This window comes from Armigeres subalbatus, chromosome 3, assembly GCF_024139115.2.
Source record: "Armigeres subalbatus isolate Guangzhou_Male chromosome 3, GZ_Asu_2, whole genome shotgun sequence".
NCBI lineage: Eukaryota > Metazoa > Arthropoda > Insecta > Diptera > Culicidae > Armigeres > Armigeres subalbatus.
The window spans coordinates 66755815-66776723 of NC_085141.1; the positions used below are offsets into that span (position 1 = coordinate 66755815).

Sequence of the window (20909 nt, forward strand, 5' to 3'; positions counted from 1 at the left end):
ACACCCTGGGCATAGTGTATCTATTGTACTTGACACACAAAATACATACTCATGCAATGGCGGGCATAGAAAAGCTTTCAATTAATAACTGAGGAAATGCTAATAGAATACTAAGCTGAAAAGCGCAGGCCAAGTTCCAATTGGAATGTAGAGCCTTTGAAGAAGTAAAAGTACAAATTTGTTTTATGGAAAGTAAAGACATTCTTCGAAAGAAATGGTTGTCATCATGTAGCGAATGCAAATAAAAAAGATTTCTTTTTCAAATTTCACTCACAAAACAATTTAATCATTGGTACTATTTTGATCATTTCTATACCGAGGTAACAGGAGCTTTCCTCTAATTATCCTACTAACCAATACACCAATATAATTCCATTGTCCTTAACTGTTTACCGATTGCCTTTCATTTTTCCAGTAAGGAAGTAGGTATGGAGAAATGAATTGATTGTATACTAAATCAAAACAAGCTGGCAAATACTCAGTAGTATTGATGATGCTTGTTTTTAAATAAATTACTTTTAACTTTTGCAAAATGGAACTATTATTTATAAATCTAAATCCTTACTTGCATTTTCTTAAAAACAGTTAAACTATACAGCTGCGTTACTATCGTTGTTGGAGAGTATATTAAGCTTCAATTAATTATTTAATGAGTGATTCTAAAAACTCAAAATAAATGTTCAACCATAGACAAATCGATGTGGAACTCAGTATGTATACTAGGGTGGCTAAAAAAATCGATTTTACTCCACAACGATTATTCGATTCTGTCCCATATTTTAAATGTGCGATAATCAGCACAATGAAAAATTTGATTTCCCCATACCAATTTCCGTGCAAACTTCAAACGGCTTGTGCTAAGTAAGTTTTTACCAAAACCAGCCCAAGTTTTTGAAGGATACTCAGAATATGGAACAGAATCGAATGAGCGTTGTGGAGCAAAATCAATTTTAGGAACCACCCTATCATATACTTTTTATAACATATACTCATATTTTTTAATGGAACAAAATCTTTCAAACATATCCGACATTGCTCGATTCTTTTCATTATTTGATTTTGTGAGAATATCAATCTTCTTCCTTTCGAAAGTGCATACGAAAATAAGCAAGAAAAAGAATGATAATTTGTACTCGAGCGACAACTGGCGTCGCAATATGTTTGATCACTTTATAAAAAATATTATATTCATGTGGGCAAACTCGATCAAATATATTGTGAGTACCAATTGTGTACCTGAGTCTTTAAATTTAATAATGTAGATTATCGCTTGTCAATGGTTATAATGTCGAAATGCAACGCTTTTTTGAATTAAATAAGATGAGAATTGATAACGAAACACTTTACATTCAATTCACCTTGACCTTATTCACGGTCATGCGGCAAACAATGGTGTACAATTTAGGGAAATGGAATATGGCTAAATAAATCACGGCCAGGTACGCCACAATCATGAACGTCAGAAACAAATCGAACACGGCTGGCTTGACGTTATAGATGTTGAGCAGACCATCGCGCTCGTCGTACAGCATAAAATCTGGTTCACGGGGATCCGGTTTGTCGTAGCTGACTTTTACATTCTTAAGGTACTTCTCGAAGGCATTTTTGAGATCATTATTCTGTTGACTCGAACGGACGTGCAACCACGGCCGAATGCTGTCTTTGGTGATGGCCATTGACCCGGTGAAGATCTCGCCGCTACCGGCAGCATTGTCCACGGGCAAACTGTAGATGTAGCTGGCGAGGGTTTCGGCCAGAATTTTCACGTTTGTTTTCAACTTGTTCAGTTGTTCCTCTTCGTCTTCATCCTCGAAGATTGTGTTCCGGAGGTAATCTTTGTGAGACTGAAATTAAGAAGTAAATATGCTAAAGTTAACACAACCAAATTATTGTCTATGTGACAGCGAAAAATGCCACAAATGACTGAGGCACCTTTCATATGTTACAATGTAGAACAATTATATTATCAATTCAGTAAAAAATCGAATTATAGCCGCCAACGAAGTTGGATTCTTCTCACAATCCATACGTTAAACCCAATTTCGGAAGTGGTGCGCTGTATAGCCACAGATAACAGACAAACAGGCTAAAACAAAAATTACTCGAAAAGCTGTGTAAATCAAAGTACGTTAGGATAGTGACTGTGGCAATACGTCGTTTGGTGGCGATAGTTGTCATTCATGGCGTCTTGCGTACCAGCTGTTACATTTCATCAAACAAATATTGCGCGCCAAAATAAAACCAAGCTTGCCGCCTCTTCCAGCACGTGGTTTCTGTTGATGTTTATTGTTCATGCACTATGGAAAAAATCGACGAGATGCATTTTCGTTCTTCCAAGCAACCTAATTCTATTACCAAGTAGAGGTTTTCGCACTCATGCCACTTCCTAATTCCATATTTTTGAATAAATATATGCTTCTAGGAGTCTATTCAGATAACGATTAGTTAAAACTGCTAACTACCATCAAAAAAGGTAGTCTTCCGAATCAATTTACTGTCGGTAATGCTAGATAGTTTTGTTTGCATTATCCGAATGGACTAAATAAACGAGACTTGTCTAATTCGTTAAATATTTATGAACATCCTCGAGCACAAATTATTGCCTTTTCATCCCTTTAGTGCTTTGATGCTAACTGGGATGAATGCTGTGGCCGAGGCTGTAGCTAATGAAAGACACGGTAGAGATTTAAAAGAATTACAATAATGAAAATACAGTCAAAGGTGGTAGCTGCTGTTCACCAACGAACATCTCATCACAAAACAAACCATGCGCTTCTTATTGCTAGCAAAGTCGCTTGCGTTAGTGTGAGAAAGCAACTTCGCATGGAATTGAAACCAGAGTGAAGAGGAGTATCTATTGTTTATATCCTTCTTCTTCTTCTTCTTCTCTTCTCCTTCAACTGGCACAGCTACAGATGCTATATCGCCACCTAGTATTCTTTATAGTCTCTTGGACTTTATCTTCGACACGCAGCGAGTTGTTTATTTTTCAATCGTCAGCTGCGCGGTCGAGCATGACATTTGACGGTAGTTACCATGGTGTTACATCAGTGCTGTCCAATGAGCAGCTCGAAGTAGCTCGAAGTTGTTCCCGTCCTGCTCGTTCTTTTTTGTCAACAAACGGGCATGAGCGTGACAGGAACAACTTCGAGCTACTTCGAGCTGCTCATTGGACAGCATTATCGATTACATCTTAATCAGTGAATTTTGAAAATGATTATAACGCTATGTTGACTTCTTCCAGGAATCGTATGACATTCTTGAGTAATTGAGTATCTTTCTTTGCGTAGATTTCTTGAAGTGAGTTGAATTTATCTAAATCATACTTGGCTCTAGTATTGAGGTATTTGATACAAAACAGAATAACATGTTTAGCATTTTCAACATCGTCGCATAACTCGCATATGCATTCCGGCTCCAGTTTTATTCTAAACAGACCATATTTGGAATAGTCATGACCTGAGAAAATTCTGTTCAAGGATCGAACTTGTTTGTTGGTTAACCCAAGTCCGTGGAACCATGGCTTTCGCGGTATAGTATTTTGTAGTTCGAAGTATTTTCTGCCCTTTCCTTGTTCTGAAGTGTAGGCGACGTACCAGTCTTGTGAATCTTGTTCTGCCGCGACTTGGAAGTAATTAATTGCATCATGTTTGAATATTTTGTTTTCTGCTATTGCTGTTTGGTTCAGCGCCAGTTTCGCCAACGTGTCTGCCATTTCATTTCCGGCAACGCCAGTGTGTCCTGGAATCCATTGTATGTTGGTATTGGATTCAGAAGCCATTTTCAGCATTTCTTCGACTACTCTATCTCGTGTTTTATCTTCTTTGGCGTTCTGTAAAAATTCACAGCCCGATCGAGAATCCGTAAAAATCGCCGCATTTGATATCTTGTTTTTCTTTATATATTGCAAGGCAATATACATTGCTTCTATTTCAGCTGACATAATTGTTACTGTGTTTTGCAATTTAAGCGACAGTTTGAAGTTCCTGTTGGGATGATACATTCCAACTCCGCAGATGTCTCCGTACTTGGACGCGTCCGTATATATTATTTGATTTCCAGAGTACTTCCCGTGTATTAAACCGAGCGTGAGTTGCTTCAGCACTTTAACTGGAGTATTGTTTTTTATCCAAGTTCCCTCGTGTAGTGTTGTCTGAATATTTACTGCAGTGGTCCCCAAAGCGCGGCCCGCGGGCCGCATGCGGCCCTCCAAGCCTTTTCCTGCGGCCCGCGAAGGATTTCAAAGAATACACTACACGTGGCCCATTGTTAGACGTTATATGACCAAAGAAGCTTTTCATTGCGTATTTTTTTTTCGTTGCATTCGGGTATTCTATCAAGATTGCACCATTGTTGACAAATATAGCATGAATCGTGTTATTATCATGATTTATTAAATTGATCACTACATCAATATTATGTAGGCCAAGCCCGACAGCAAATATGTTTCATTATTATTGTCCCGGGATATAAAAAATAGCAAATATGTGTTTTTTCTCGCTTAGTGTTGAACTTCATGTAAGATTATTGTTGCCTCACACTGCTCCGTAAGAAGAATGCTTTTACTCATAAAAATAAATTATGGTTCGGCAAAATTCAACTGGAAAATTGCTGGATTATTAACTCCAGAAAACACGCTGACTATCACTTGACACACCAACGTACTTTAAGCTACGGAAAATATAGAACTTTTTTTTTACTTTTTTCCAATCTCCGATATTGTTGAAGAAAAGGTTTCAGAAATTGATCAAGCAATTTGCACGAAAGGCTCGGAATGCAGATTCGATTTCGATTTCTATTCAACACTGCTGGCATCATTATCTGGATTCAAAAACTGTTTTAAAACATGTTGTCGTTATTGGCAGAAAAATAAAATTTTCATAAAAAATTTTCCTTAATAAAATAGGAAATTGACAAAATATTTATTTTATGTAAATTTGTTCAAATCTTTTAATTCATGGAAATTTTGTATTTTTTGTTCGTGGAATATTTAGATATTTTTTTATGGAAAACTCTTCTTTCATAATTGCAATTTTTGCTTTTAAAAGTGCTAATTTATTTTTGTTTTATGGAAAATTTTCAATTATTTGTGGAAATTGTATATTTATTTATTGCTCATACACTGATTATTATCTTATTTTTTTATGAAAAATTTCAATTTTTATTTTAGTCGTTGTCATGCCCGACAACTTATAGTGAACAATATATCCTTAAAAATAAATACATAAGGTCATATAATCATTTGGAAACAAACAGCTTAGAATATTTTCTGCTAACTGAACCGAAAAGATGGTGTTGCAAAATAATTTTCTCGTAAATCAAGTCTGAATGAGCAGAAACGGTCAGTCAGCTACGGCGATAAAACCTGCAGAATTGAATGTCCTTCCAAGTATGTTAGTCGAAAAAAAATTACGGGAATAAAATATTTTGTTTAAATTTTATTTTATGTATAAAAATCATGTTGCACTAAGATTAAATTTGAAATAAAAAAACAAATATTGTAAGAAAAATATATAGAGCTCTTTTAGTGGAATGTATTTAACCGTCTAAGACGAATTAAGCACTCTTCATTTAATTCCACTAGTTAATTTTCGTTATCTTTGCAGATACGTATTTCGACCACAACTGTGTGGTCGTCTTCAGTGTCTCGTACTTGACTCGACTCGACATACGACTTACTAAGTCGAGTCGAGTCAAGTACGAGACACTGAAGACGACCACACAGTTGTGGTCGAAATACGTATCTGCAAAGATAACGAAAATTAACTAGTGGAATTAAATGGAGAGTGCTTAATTCGTCTTAGACGGTTGAAATATTGTAAATATACTGCGGCCCGCTTCACCAGTTCGAAATTGCAATGCGGCCCTCAATAGTGAGTATGCTGGGGACCACTGATTTACTGAGTCCCAATTCTCGGTTGAGATTGTCAGGTTAGACATTATAGTGAATATTTCCCTATGCGTACTCAAAATTTCTTCAAGAAAGGTTGTTTTCTGAGCATTTTGTACAACGTGTTGATCCTGTAGCCATACTGCTGTTCGATTATAACAGTGTTTAACAAGTTCTTTGCCTGCTATAAGAATCCGACGACTTTGCGGCCGATCCTGTGCAGCTATTGCGTGGAGGGTATTTAGAGGAGTGCTTTTGGTGCAACCAGTGATTTTGTGAAGACACTGATTATTGATGGTGTTCAACGTATTTAATTAGCTCTGGCAAGCCATACTGTAGATTGTCGATCCGTATTCATAGTAGTTTCTAATCAAGGCATTGTATAGCAGATTCATCATTTCTGGATGACCACCTGATTTTACCCCGCTAATCACCTTCAACATGTTCAATCTTTCTTCTGTTTTTTGTTTCACTTCCCGGATATGACTTGAAAAGGTTAATGTTTTGTCTAGTATTATGCCCAAATACTTATGTCTTCTAACTGTCTCCACTATCTCGTCGTTGATCTTAATTCTCAGTTCCTTTCTATTAGCTTGAAAGATTATGCTTTAAGTTTTGGTTGCATTTATCGTGAAGTTCAAATTTTTGGTTTTTGCCTCAAATTGATTTAAAAAATCCTGTCCTTCGAGTCTAGCGTCTTCTAAGTTCTTACCCTCTATAATAACAGCAAAATCGTCGGCACATTGAACGAGTGTAACGCCTTCCACACATATGTGATGTAGGACGCTTGTGTATGCATTAAATAGGGTAGGTGATAGGGTATCACCCTGTGGCAAGCCATTACTTATTGTGCGCTCTATAGTATCTGAACCTACCTGCATCAGTAGCCTCCTGTTTGACAAGAAGGCGGAAAAGTAATTTATGAGGTCTTGGGGAGTACCTTGTTCGGCTAGAATTTCTATCATGGTATTCAGCTGAACCATATTGAAGGCGTTAGACAAATCGATAAATACCACTGCTGCAACTTTATTGCATCGTTTTATCCTTAGTATTTCATGAATTACGAAATTCAAGCACATTGTAGTCGACATTCGCTTGCGAAAGCCAAACGATAACGTAGGTAGTATTTGATGTTGTTCTATGAATTCCTGGTACTTATGTAGTACCGCTGTATTTAAGATTTTCAGACTGCAGTTTATTAACGATATGGGTCTCGCTCCGTCTACCACTTCGGGATTCTTCCCCGGTTTGGGGATCGCTACTATTCTGATATTTTTCAAATCGCATGGAAAACGCCCCGTTTTCCAGATGTTGTTCAGATTTTTGATTAGTTGCTCTTGTACCTCGTTAGGTAGCAATTTGACAATATCGTAGCTGATTCCGTCTGGCCCGGGTGCGGATGTTCTTTTTTTGCGTAAAAGGATGTCATTCCATGTTGCCTTGGATATTATTTCGTTTTTATTTTGATATTGTAGGGTTTCTATGTACTCTGTTTTCTCGTTTGGGAAGTGTTTGTTCAGAAATTGCTGCGCCATCTGACTATCCTCGTGTACTACTACGTTTTCTTTGTTTGATTTTTTTCTTCCAGTGAGCCTTCTAATGCTATCCCATATCACCTTCGATGGAGTGTTTGGATCAATTGAATCAACGAATTTTCTAAAGTTTTCTGTTTTGTTCTTCCTTTTCAATTGGTTGAAAATGCATTCTGCTTTTTTGAAGATGATTAGGTCTTCCATTCCACCGGTTCTGTTGAATCTCGCTCTCGTTTCCTTCTTATGTATCCAAGCCTTCTCAACTTCATCACTCCACCAATGCTTCGGAATATGTTTGTTTCTTTGTAGTGCCGTTTTGTTAACCGTTTTTATCCTGTCTTGCAGATCATTTATGGTTTCTGTTTCCGACGAAGTGATTTTTCCCAGTTCCTCTTTGAGAATCCTTTTGTTTATGAAGTATCCCGTTGGTTTGCTGTTCTTCCCTGCATACTCCGTTGTTATTATAAGATGACGACTGCCACCTATACCGTATTCCAAGACCTTCATTTTCAGATCCTGGAAGATAATTGGCGTTGAAAGCACTAGATCAATTGTCGATGGATTCTTATTGAGTTCTGTTGGCCCGAAAGTAGGTTCTCCTTGATTCAGCAATATGAAGTCAAATTCGGTGATTAGGTCCACAATTTTTGCGCCTTTGCGATCCGAACGGTTCGTATCCCACGTGTAGTGATGGGAATTAAAGTCGCCTCCAAATATATCTTTGGGATAGGGTTGAATTTCTTTGAAAATTTGCTTAAGGTTATTTTCTAGGTCATTGGCGTTAATACTAGGGGATATGTATATAGAAACTATTACAATATCTATGCCTAGGATTTCCCTTGCTAAACATTGTATTTGATCGTTACTAGTTATTCTGATTTCCTTTGATTTGTATCTTTTATCTATGAGTATGCCAGCTCCGCCATACCCGTCTGTTCTAGAGCAAAGGTAAGTATGATAATTTGTTATTGTATATTTTGTTTTTTCCAACTCTAACTTACTCCATGTTTCTGATAAGATTGCTACGTCAAACTTGTCTTGTAACAAAATTCTGCTTAGTTCCTCTTTGTTTTTATACATGCTTTGTATATTGCATTGTAGTATTTTGAAATTATTACTCATTGTCATTACGATTACTTACGTGTCTGCTACGATTCGTTTTCTATAGTGTCTGTTGCATCTTCCCACTTCGAGTATGTGTATATGTCATCTTTCAATAAACGGCGTTTTGGCGTTGTTCCTGTTTCTGCAATTGTTGCTGTTCCCTGCTGGAATTCCTGATTAAGAGTTTGCTGTCTGTGCTTTTCTACCTGGGTGGCGAGTCTATCGAATTCCGATACACGGTAGCGATTGAACAAGGCTACTCCTGTTGTCTCCGGTGCACCATCGCATGTTTTCTTCTTCTTCTCCGCGTAGATTGTCACTGTGTCAGCAATGTTGATTTCTTTGAGCGCTCTTTTACTTTTTTGTACTGCCTGTGGTTTGTATTGTTGTAGATCCTTTGGCTTGTAGTTGCCTGCCGTCATCGTTGCGAAACTCTCTGATGGTGTTGGGAAATCCGCTAGATTTTCCAATATGTCATACCGATTCTGCGTCATGATTGGATTAATCTCGCGTGCTTCTAGGTAGGTCATGTTGGATTTGGCCATAATCTTCTTGATGTTCCGTTGTTTCTCTCTCTCTGGGCAATTAGGGTCATTCGTGCGGTGATCTCTCTTGCAGTAGAGACAAGCGTTTTTGTTATTGCAGTCACCTGTTTCCACCCCTTCGTGATGTGTCGCGCAGACTGGACATCGTTTTTTGGACCGGCATGTTTCCGTTTTATGACCGTAGCGTAGACAGTTTTCACACAGTACGGGTTTGCTGATGAATGGTTGAACGCTATTGTTGCAACAGTACAATTTTACTTCGGCGGGTAATTGGCTTGTTCTGAACATGATGCTGATGCGGTTGGTTGGTATTTTCATGTTGTTAACGAATCGATGCAATCGGTAAATGTTCACGATTGGTACTTCACTTGTCATATTCTCCATAATTTCTTCATTGGACATTTCGACTGGCACGCCTGATACTACTCCAGTGAACGTTAGAAAGTTTTGCGGTACGTAGAAACTGTAGTTGTTTTTCTTCATGGTTTCATCCTCTTGTAGTCGGTTTGCAATCGTGTAGCTCTTGACGAAGACAAGCAGTCTTTTCTGGCCCATGGGTCGCATGTTAATGATATTGTCCTTGTACTCCTTACTCTTACATAGAAGTTTGCCGACTGTTAATTTGTTGATGCGAATTTCTCCTTTTTGATCGTCGATTAGTTCGGCAATTAAGCGATATGGTCCTTTGTCATTTTTGGTGTATTCGAATTTTTCGTAGACTTTTCGTTTTTGATTAGGGTCTCCTGTATCGGGGTTTTTAACCCCCGGCGGCATGTTGAGGTTATGTTACTCGCTCAGCGAGTAACTTTCGGTCTATTATGGTTCTATTTGATGTCTCGAGAAACTATCTACAGATTTACGTAGTCGATATATTTGTTAAACTTTTAACACTAAACGTTAAACTTGATTTCCAATTAAACAATTCCAAATTTATTCTCAATTCAGTTCACATGTGAACAAAACACTCAGAACTCTCCAACGATGTTTTTCCGAATGATTGATTATATCCATGATGGCTGGAGCAGGGTTGCCAAATGAAAATCTGTGTTTTTACCAAAAAAAATCTTTTCATCTGTATTTTTCATTAAAAAAATCTGTATCAATATCTGTATTGAAATCAAACTGTTAAAATTGACAATTGTTAATTGTGACAAAAATTCAATTGAGTGGGCACAAAGTGTTTCAATAAGTTATTGTTCCATACAAATTGTATGTAACTTTTAACATATATAATAAATAACCTATCAACAATATAATCATAATACCGCAAAGCCTTAAATCAAAAGCATTTCTCTTTATATTCAAATAAACTTTAAGCAAGATGTCACTTTTGCTAAGTTTTGACAGGGCAAGTGAATTTATCTTATCAAATCGATTAAATTCAATTGACTTGACAAAAGTTGAACAAGTTCAACTTTCTTTTCACTCAAGTCAATTGAATGAAGACACTTAGATATTCAATTTATTCAATTTGAGCGACTTGCCCTATCTCAACGTAGCATGACACCTCTCTGCTTACAGCCCTTTTTTCTGCATCTCTTCACTTTTACATATAGGAAAAACTCATTAGTATCTGTAATAATGTGAACGAAACAAGGCCATTTCCTGTTTCAGTTCTACCACAGGAAATTTCATATGAAACTATACAGCTGTCAGACATGGAGAAATTAAATTCGTAGTTCTGAAACGTAGGTCTATGAAACGCCAAAAAGACTGTTCACGGTGCTGCTAAAAAAATTTAAAATATCTGATAAGAAAATTATTTTATGCTTTTAGTGGAATGTCTTAACTCGTCATAAGACGAGTTCGTGAAATATCTGTACATGCAGATTGAGATTTCAAAAATTTGTATATCTGTATATACAGATTCTGTGTTTGAAAATCAGTAAAAAATCTGTATAAATACAGATTAATCTGTATTTTTGGCATCCCTGGGCTGGAGGCGTCTACAGTTTTAACAGCTGAGAGAGAGCATGAGATGAGAGAAACATTGAGATTCTCACGTCCGAATGTGTGAGTGGCGATAAAAGGAAAACAAACACTCTTAGATGGTGCAACTCAGCAAAGATTGGGTAAAAATGAGTATATTTCCATATATTTTTTGACTCTTTTGAAATCATTGTGATGACCCGATCATTTTTGAGGTTATGAGCAGAAGGAAAACAAACATGTTTTTACACATGACGAATTGCACATTAGTGTGCGAGCGCTAAACGTCACTCATCTCTATCCAGCTTTCCACGCTCGGTAATGGCGGCTTATCGGTGTGTAAAAATCAATTGGTCACTGTACTGTTTGACACTAGCTGGAGGAAAGCCCACTGGCGTTCCTGGGTGAGGGGAAGGGAAAAAGCGAAGACGGCTAATAACGTCTTCGGAAAAAGGCCTTTTCGGCAGTGAGTTTTCCTCCAGCTAGTGTCAAACAGTACAGTGACCAATTGATTTTTACACACCGATAAGCCGCCATTACCGAGCGTGGAAAGCTGGATAACGATGCCCGCGCCTCCATGAGATTGATACTAGTGTTTCGTTTCAAAATGGTCGTTGAATTTCTTACACACGATTGAGAACGAACTTGTATGTCTGTTCTCTGTGGTATAGCGCACGTATCATTAAATGAAAACAGCGCACCACTTCCGAAGTTAGGTTTAACATATGGATTGTGAGAAAAACCCAACTTCGTTAGCGGCTATACTTCTGGTTTCTACTGACTTGATAATAGAGCAACTGGGGACTTAGCTAAATTCTTCCTACAGCGTACCTATCCTGTCCTGGCTTGGACGATCGTACGATAAGGAGAGACGATGAATCAGCGTTATAGATAAAGTGACAAAAACAAGCATCGTAGTGACTATAATCGTTGATTGCAAGCGACCCTGAATTGTAGAATTGAATGAAACCTATATTTAGAGAACTATTTCGGTATGAAGAATTGAGTAAACTTTCTTTTCTGATTGCGAGTGAGTAGATGTTTCGAAACTATAAGTTTCACTGTTGGTACTTTTTATAATTTACAGATCCCACGAATTTCACCCACGAGCTGCACTGACCACTAACCTAGAATATTTCCTAGCTATTTCGAACGATAAATGTAAGTATAGGAGTGCCTCATAGATACTAGATGATTAATTATCATGCATCTCTATCAATATAGTCATAAATCGAACTAAAACTGATATCTAAGAGAAGAAACTGTCTGAAGTAGAAAACTGAAGATTTGTAAGTAATTATTATCTCGTTAAAACTAAGCCTTTCCTAATGTCAAAATATATTGTAGTTAAAGTTGCCCTGAAACCACGGTTCCGCTACTAAAGAAATCGGTCCGAACAGACTGTATATGGATTCAACATAAGAACAGCTATGCATCTGTTCTTAAGTGAAAATCTAATTTAAAAGAATATACCTAATTAAAAAAAGAACATGTTCTAGCATACCAATATCGAGGGCATTGTTCTGCAAGGATTTAGATAGGAATAGGTAACGTGGAGCTTCCTAATTTCGCGCACTTAAGATCACACAAAGTGTCAACCCTTGAAGAAGATAAAAATGGGTACCAATACGGCCGATTTGCTTTGGAAAAATATTAATTAGATCCAGTGCTATAACATAGACACGTTTACGAAATAAACTTGACTCGATTGAAAGTGCCTAATTCGTGCACAATTATAGGGAGGTTACTTATTTCGCACAAAGCTGGAATTTACTCTCTCGTCTGGTCCAGTCTAAATGGATTGGAAACCTCTGCACTTATGTACGTTATCTTTATAGCATAGCATTTATGTTCATAACTCATTCGGCATCTACTAATGTTACCAGCTATTGCATTTAATGTGATTTCTGCCGAATATTGATTACTTGTGGGGCAATCTATAACCTGCGGTTCTCGAGTGTATCTAAATTTCTGTGTCACCTAATTAAACACTTAAGTCAATATACAATTCACACAATGGTCTGTTATATAGAAGATGCTCCTCACTTTTTCGTCGTTAGCAATTCGAGATACGAATCACTCTATGGCTACAAAGAGTGTGATGCACTGTTAGTTTTTAAGCAAATAAATTTAATAAATTACACTTTTAAACCTAGAGGGGTAATTTGGCCACCCTAAGGAAGATATGGGCACGGCAAATGCTGGGTAAAGCGTACCATTGGTACTTCGCGCACCTGAAGGCATAAAATAGACCCCATTTTTTGGTCCTTAGCTGGTCGTGACACTGGCCGAGACACGAGCAACCTTAGGGAAGATCGGGTAACCAACCCCGGTGGGAACTATGGTTGTATGCTGACAGCGAAGGGGGGATTTGCTCCTCTCCGGAGGTGCAAATCTGATCGAGCGTCTGTTCTCCATGTTAGGGGCGGCTCACAACAGCGTCTGATCCCCATGTTAGGGGCGGCTGATCATCGTCCGAGTGCCAACGAGGGACTCTAAACAAAACTGTGCACATCATGCTGCATCGTGATTGATTCAACGGCAACCAATAAAGGACAACGATTAGAAGGTCGGATCTTAGAACGTGAGAACTTTGAATGAACCCGCACGTGTTGGGCTCCTGGCTCGTGAGCTGCAGAAGGTCGGCGTGAGTGTGGCAGCAATCCAGGGAATACGGTGGCCCAGAACTGGAGAACGTGAATTCCTAGCGGCGGATCCCATAGCGAACACTTCATTCAAGTACCACATCTACTATAGCGGCGGTGATAGAGCAGAACGAGCAGTTGGCTTCATGGTAATCAGGAAGCAGATGAAGCGTGTTATCCGGTGGAAGCCGATAAGCGACCGCATTTGCGTGTTGAGAATGAAGGCCAAATTCTTCAACTATAGCCTGATCAGCATCTATGCCCCAACGAACGATAAGCCTGATGGCGTGAAGGATGAGTTCTATGAGAGCCTTGATAAGACCTGCGGAGAGCGCCCAACACACGATGTAAAGATTGTCATCAGACTATCGGAGATGCAAATGCGCAGATCGGCACTATCATCACGGTCGCAGATGCTCCTAGGCTTTGCGGACGACATCGACCTTATTGGAATCGTTCGCACTGCAGTAGTGGAGGCTTTTGTGTCACTGAAGAGGGAGACGGCGATGATTAACTCTACCAAGACAAGGTAGAGATAGGGGAAGACCTAGTGATGTTGGTGCAGAGGTAGTGCTTGATGGGGATGTGCTTGAAGTTGTTGGAGAATTTGTTTACCTTGGAACGCTTGTGACATGTGACAATGACGTTTCCCGTGAAGTGAAAAGACGTATTGCTGCTGCGAATAGGGCCTTTCACGGATTACGTAACCAGCTTAGGTCCCGCAACATGCAGACGGAAACGAAATTCGCTCATACAAAACTCTGATACTACCCGTGGCCCTTTATGGACATCAAGCATGGATGTCAAAAAAGGCCGACCGGAGAGTTTTCGGGATTTTCGAGCGAAAAGTGCTGCGTACAATACTCGGAGGGAAACTAGAAAATGGTGTGTGGCGCAGACGCATGAATCATGAGCTGTATCAAGTACACAGGATTTTGCTTTTACACGATTTTTTTTCGCTCGTATTTTTGATCGTGTGACTTCAATTTGCCACCAAACTCTTCGCAACATGTATCAAAAAATTATGCGTTAAACATTTAGGATGAGTGGAAAATTGAGAAAATGTAAATCGCGTAAAAACAAAATCCAGTGTATACAAAGAAAATATTGTGAATCGTATAAAATACGGCAGACTTCAGTGGGCTGGTCACTTAGTGCGAATGTCGGAAAAAATAATATCGAATGGTTGGCATGTGTACAAAAATACACCTGTGTACCTGGTGCTGGGAATTTGGTTTCATCAGTACCCGCTAAGCTGCGGTGGACGACGGAGGTCCTTCGTAGCTTAGTAGGGAAAGCACCTGTCATGCGAACTGTGGTCGTGGGATCAAAGCCCACCGAAGGGGCTGTTACCCTTCAATACCTTTTCCGAACTAAATCTATCACATGTTGTACATATGCATAATCAAGTTTTCAGACATAGGAATTTTTGAAGCTATTCCTAATATCTAGAAATTTATTCGGGAAATCAATTAGGGATTACTTTGTAAATTCTTTTGAGTAATCGCTTGGAAATTCGTTATGAATATATTAAAAATTACTAATGTTAGGATTTTTCAAAGCAATTCCTGGTGGAACTTCCGAATTATTTGGTGATTTTCAGAAATTTTGACCGAAAACAGTTGTACACTTTGCTGAGATCCAGGTAAAGAAGTTAGGTGTGTAGTGAAAAATTATTAGTAAAACTGAGTATAGAAGATAAGTGCGATTAAGAGAGTAATAAGGTAATAAGCGACAAACGAGAAGTGAGAGATGGAAGTGAGCATTAGAAATTAAGTATTAAGAAGTGAAACGTTATTCTTTGTTTTTTCATATCTCACATTTTACTATCTAATCTCTCAAAAATCGACATTCTGCTAAACTGCCCTTATTCGCATAACAGTCCCATGCCAATTTTTCTATGCTGAGGATTTTTTGTTGAATTTTTCAAAATAAACGCTGCATTTTTCTGAAACTTTGCATGTATACAATGCTAAAGGACTATTAAACAAATAATAATTATATTCATTTTTCATGTAGCAGAACAATAAAAACTGGCATGTGACTGTTATGCTTATAAATATCACGATGGAACAACACAAATAAATTATGATTTTCAAATTTTTAGAACAAAGTCAGTAAATGGATTACCTAATATCACGAACTAATACTATAAGTAGCAATCAAATTACCTTCAAATTGGAAATTGTAAACGCTGGCATACGCTTCATGCTGAAGCGCTCATGTTCCCATGCCAGCAGGGTATCCGCCAGATTGATCTTTTTGTGCACACCCTCAACAGTGGCGTTGCCGTATCGCAGCGCAACGGTTTTCAGTGTTTTGTAGAACCCATTCATAGGCGTACCTTCCTTGGGCGGTTTGGAAACATGCATGAATATGTTATCATTGGTAAGTGTTTTGCTGATGGAATCTAGACATATGACAAACTCAGCCTGTTGGAGCTGAACGTTCTCATCTATGTTGGAGTCGAGCCACTTTTTCATGCCCTGGAAGTTCAGAAGACTTCCCGATTCAGACACCAAGAACATGAGTCGGTACTTGGGAATGCTAGCATGCAGCTTGCTGAACAATTCTGCTAGTGTGAGCAGCACAGCCACATCGACGTTCTTCAGGGGGCCGTTGATCAAACCGAACGTATCCAAGTGGGCCGTAAGGATGATAAGAGGCAGCTTGCTCTCGCCATCGTTAGTTTTAACGGCGTGCTTCGTAGGAGTAAGCTCCCCTTGGATGATTGAAATTTTCGTTTGCTTATTTGCGCTATGGCTCGTACCAGACACGACAATTTGGTAGCCATTGGCCGAGATTGATCCCAAAATTTCACTAATGGCAGATTCACGCTCTTGGGAAGACTTTTGTTGTTTTACACTGGTGGTTTTGGTAACATCGTTAACGATCTCGTTCATTTTCGGATTATACCGCGAAAAGTACACCGGAATGGAAATCTCTTGAAGCATCATTGCTTGCTCGAGCATATGAATGTGCTGAAAGAAAAAAGAAGGCAAAAAGTTAAAGAGGATTTAATTAGTCGAGCAACTATGTTAAACAACTTTGATTAAAGAGCATTGCTACTGAAACAATATATTTTTGGTTTAGGCTGAGTTATTTGCGTCGCTCCTAAAAATTGAGCCATATAAGCCATAATGCTACGAGGCGGCAATGTCCCACTGGGGGATGTAATGCCAATGAAGAAGAAGCCATAATGTAGGTGGTCGTTCAAAAATGATGTCCCTGGTTTCAAGAGGGGGAGGGGGACCAAGATTTTGTGAAAGTACATATACGAGGTATACAAAAAAGCGTGAAGGGGTTCCAGAAACCTGAAAAGGTAGTGGACTTCATATATATTTTTTTAAGCTTTATTAGGACTTCATATTTGAATCGACCCTAGAAACGTAATAGATATTAATTAAACAATAAAAAATAGCTTTATTTTAGGATCGTCGTAAATTCGATATAATAAATTTACAAAAATGCTGATTTCTGTATCCACATTTAAAAAATAGACGTATTTAGGGGCTGTTTATGTACCACGTGAAGAGGTTTCGATACCACTCCCAGCGTGAACACTTCACATAACATTTGTATGAATCGTGACATTTGTCATAATCCTCCCTCCCCCTAAATTGTCCACGTGTATATGGATAGCCCCTTAGGGGTTTCGAAACTTGGAATCCTATACATTAATGTTTACGTCTAGTTACAGAAATTAAGTATGAGACCAACAGTTATTATTTATTACACATTCACATGGTCCTCTTTTATGAGGACTTCTTCAAAATAGTAACCTATCACAAGTATTCAAAACTAATTTATCAAAACGCTCTAGAAACTATCGAAAACTCAGAATTAACTTACTTGTTTCTCCTCTAAACTGAGTGAGGAGAAATTCTCCGGTAGCAGTATAACCAAACCACCTGCTTTGGCACGGATTTCTCGGAATTGGTCAATGGTCATATCCTGCAGACGAGTGACAATACAGTGTCGGGAAGTTTGCCATGTGTAAAGGGACTTCGCTTCCAGATTTAACGTCGAAGCACGGCAACCTGTAAGCAAAGTATGGTTGAAACAAAAAAAAATCGATTGTTAAATTCACACTAGCGATAATTTAATTAGCGTAGTCTAGTCGATCACAAGCAATTAACAATTATGTGTACATTTTCACTACTACCCTTAATCTCGTTTACGAACGGCCGAAGCATTTGAGCACATGCAATCAGATTGTATTTGCTGGAGTAAATGAAAATGTGTTGGAATTGCATATTCACATTCAATATATTTATTTATAATAATCACTGTGTTTCTTCGATAAATCAGTAGCAGCAGAAGAAGTAGAACTTGTGAGCTACATATAATAATTATTATAATATGGTATAGAGATCCTATATATTGATTGACTTGATGTCAAAGTTTGCGTAAATGCATCTAAGTTATCATTTAAAATAATGGACGTTTCATTTCAAGATACGTCCTTAGCTGGTATTCTGAATATCCTAAAAGAGACTGACGGTGTTTGTTCCATGAGTCTTATACTGCTGGTGAAAGCATAATGATCCCATGTTTGCTGGGATTCCCCATACACATGGGACAATTATGCTTCCACCGGCCGTATAGAAATTTATCAAAAATAGCCTGAACATAATTATCTTGTCACCTTGTACCACCTCGAAGGTACGAATACCACAGGTCTGGACATAACATTGCTTACCAAGATGAAATTTCGCTAATTTTAATAACATGTTAGATATTCAGTCCATTTAATAATTAAGCCTGGACATTGTACAACAGGGAGAGATCTTGTAACTGGTCAAATTTACATTCAGCATAACCTCAATGATTAGTACCTATACGATTCCGATTAGAGAAGTTTTATCACACAACTGACCCCCATTCCCCACTCGAGCTTAAAAAACTCGGCACTTACCATACGGAGTTCCATGTACATCAAACTGGGACATTCGTTGAACGCCGAACTCACTGGCGGCCAGTACCGGGTTCGATGAGCAGATAATTAGAATTGGTAATGTGATTAGTAGATAGTAGGGCAATCCGCCGCGGAAAAGATCAGCAAAGTGATCGGCCTCTTCGAACATCTTAGCGCTGCTGCTGAGTGCTTCCTTTCAACGGTCTAAACTCCTCAAACTGGCGCACACACTGTGCTATTGAATAATAAATTAGATACTTTTACTTTGGCAATTATTTTGTGGAAGAGAACAAATTGAATAAAACTGGAGATTATGTGAAAAGACGGAAAAGACACGGAGGAGCTGTGTGATGATTGAACTGACAGTGACGTGACACTGTGAAACATCAAGTTCAACACGCTGAATAAAAACAATAAAAACATCAGTATTAATGAAAATCCAAAAAATATATACACGCCCGTTTAATACTACTCAGAGACTGAGTGAAATTGGTAAAATTTATACACGCTAACTTGAAATAACTCAATGGCCGGGTCGTTTGTACCCGGATTTTTTAATGTTAGCAGTTGTCAAAATCTGGGTATGTCAACAAAATGGATCTGAGTCAGACGAACCCGAAATCTGGGTAACCGGGGACTTGAACATTTTCGGATATAACAACATGGCGTTGACATCGTATGCCGGAGTAAATGCTAGGGGATTTTGCTGAATGCAGCAAGAAAAAGGTAAGTATGGTCAAAATAATGGCGGAGGAGCATTGTCGGCACAGCCGGCAAGTGATATGCGTTTGGGGAAATTGTTTTCTTTAACATTTTTTACACAATAATAATTTTCTGGAGCGAAAATAGCTGGGTACCGGTTACCCAGATTTTTTCGCTTCTTCGGTTACCCAGATTTGAGTTTAGGTACCCGAACCCAAATTAGAGTAACCACGGTTTTGCCGAATCTAGGTCACTTTGACATGATTCTGGGTAGGTCCAGGTTAGCGTGTATTATATATAGTACACTACAAAAATTCCGCACATTTTTATTGGCAAAAATCTATTAATTTAATTCATGATTCTAATCCAGCTTTCCACGCTCGTTAATGGCGGCTTGTCGGTGTGCAAAAATCAATCGGTCGCTGTACTGTTTGACACTAGCTGGAGGAAAACTCACTGCCGAAAAGGCCTTTTTTCCCTTCCCTTCGCCCAGGAACGCCAGTGGGCTTTCCTCCAGCTAGTGTCAAACAGTACAGTGACCAATTGATTTTTACACACCGATAAGCCGCCATTACCGAGCGTGGAAAGCTGGATTAGTGCACACATAAACACTCTCCACGCGAAGTACAAATATAATCTATAATCAAATAAAATGTATGTGTGGTCTCTAATATGCAGTTTTTGAATTTATGTGTGGGTACAAATTGAATATATTTGGGTCGCGAAATTGCAAAAATTTATGTGTGCGACAAATATATTCAATATAAAGATTTTTTTCGGTGTAGAATCTATAGATGAGCGAAAGCATGGCTGAGTCGATTTTTTTGCCCGTGCACACGCGCATATGACGTCACAGCCCTTATCGTTTCCATTGAAATCGTGACGTTATTGAGATTCTCACGTCCGAATGTGTGAGTGGCGATAATACTAAGGACACACCTGTGGCACTTGTACCATGGTACAAGAGGACAAGAAAATTATTCCAAGACTATCTTTGATAATGACAATAATCGGTACGAAACTCATTTCAAGATTCTTGTACCATGGTACTTATACCACCAGTGTGTCATTAGTATAAAAGGAAAACAAACACTCCTAGATGGTGCTACTCAGCAAAGTTTGGGTAAAAATGAGTATATTTCCATATATTTTTTGACTCCTTCGCAACCATTGTGATGACTCGATCAATTTTGAGGTTATGAGCAGAAGGAAAACAAACATGTATTTACACATGCCGAATTGCACATCAGTGTGCGAGCGTTAAACGTCACTCATCTCTATGCTCGCTCGGAGACACGTTTGACAGTTCGTTTGGAGACAGAGGATTTATCTTCGCTCATCATAAATACCCCTTGGTATTTACCTATTTATTTATATATAATTTTTACTATAGATTCTATAGTAAACATTATATATATAAATAAATAGGTAAATACCAAGGGGTGGGACGCTGAGCACAATGTTCCAAGCACACATTTGTTGGATTTGATTCACATGTGTGGCCCTTGGTGTGGCACACTCGGCACACTTTTGACGTTTGAATGATCCAGGACATGAAATACCGGCAACCTTGCCAACGCTTGTTTTCACCTGTTTTGACGTATTGAGATGAGTGACGTTTGAGAGACGCCATATCCAGCTTTC

At 38.5% G+C, this 20909-nt stretch overlaps 1 protein-coding gene across 1 annotated transcript; it reads right to left on the minus strand.

Annotated features, from left to right (window-relative positions):
- Positions 1-251: 251 nt before the first annotated feature.
- LOC134219775 (BOS complex subunit ncln) lies at positions 252-18944 on the minus strand. Its single transcript, XM_062698645.1, has 4 exons — positions 18564-18944; positions 17498-17685; positions 15817-16626; positions 252-1844 (listed from the first exon to the last, which is right to left on the minus strand). The coding sequence occupies exons 1-4, from the start codon at positions 18730-18732 to the stop codon at positions 1350-1352; spliced, it is 1662 nt and encodes a 553-aa protein (XP_062554629.1). The 5' UTR covers positions 18733-18944; the 3' UTR covers positions 252-1349.
- Between the last annotated feature and the right edge of the window lie 1965 nt (positions 18945-20909).

Coding starts and splice junctions, on each gene's coding strand:
- LOC134219775 (XM_062698645.1), bottom strand. CDS start 18,732: ATGTTCGAAGAGGCCGATCACTTTGCTGATCTTTTCCGCGGCGGATTG. Junction 16,627..17,497: donor TCAGTTTAGAGGAGAAACAA/GTAAGTTAATTC, acceptor TTTTTCTTTCAG/CACATTCATATGCTCGAGCA. Junction 1,845..15,816: donor TTACAATTTCCAATTTGAAG/GTAATTTGATTG, acceptor TCTTAATTTCAG/TCTCACAAAGATTACCTCCG.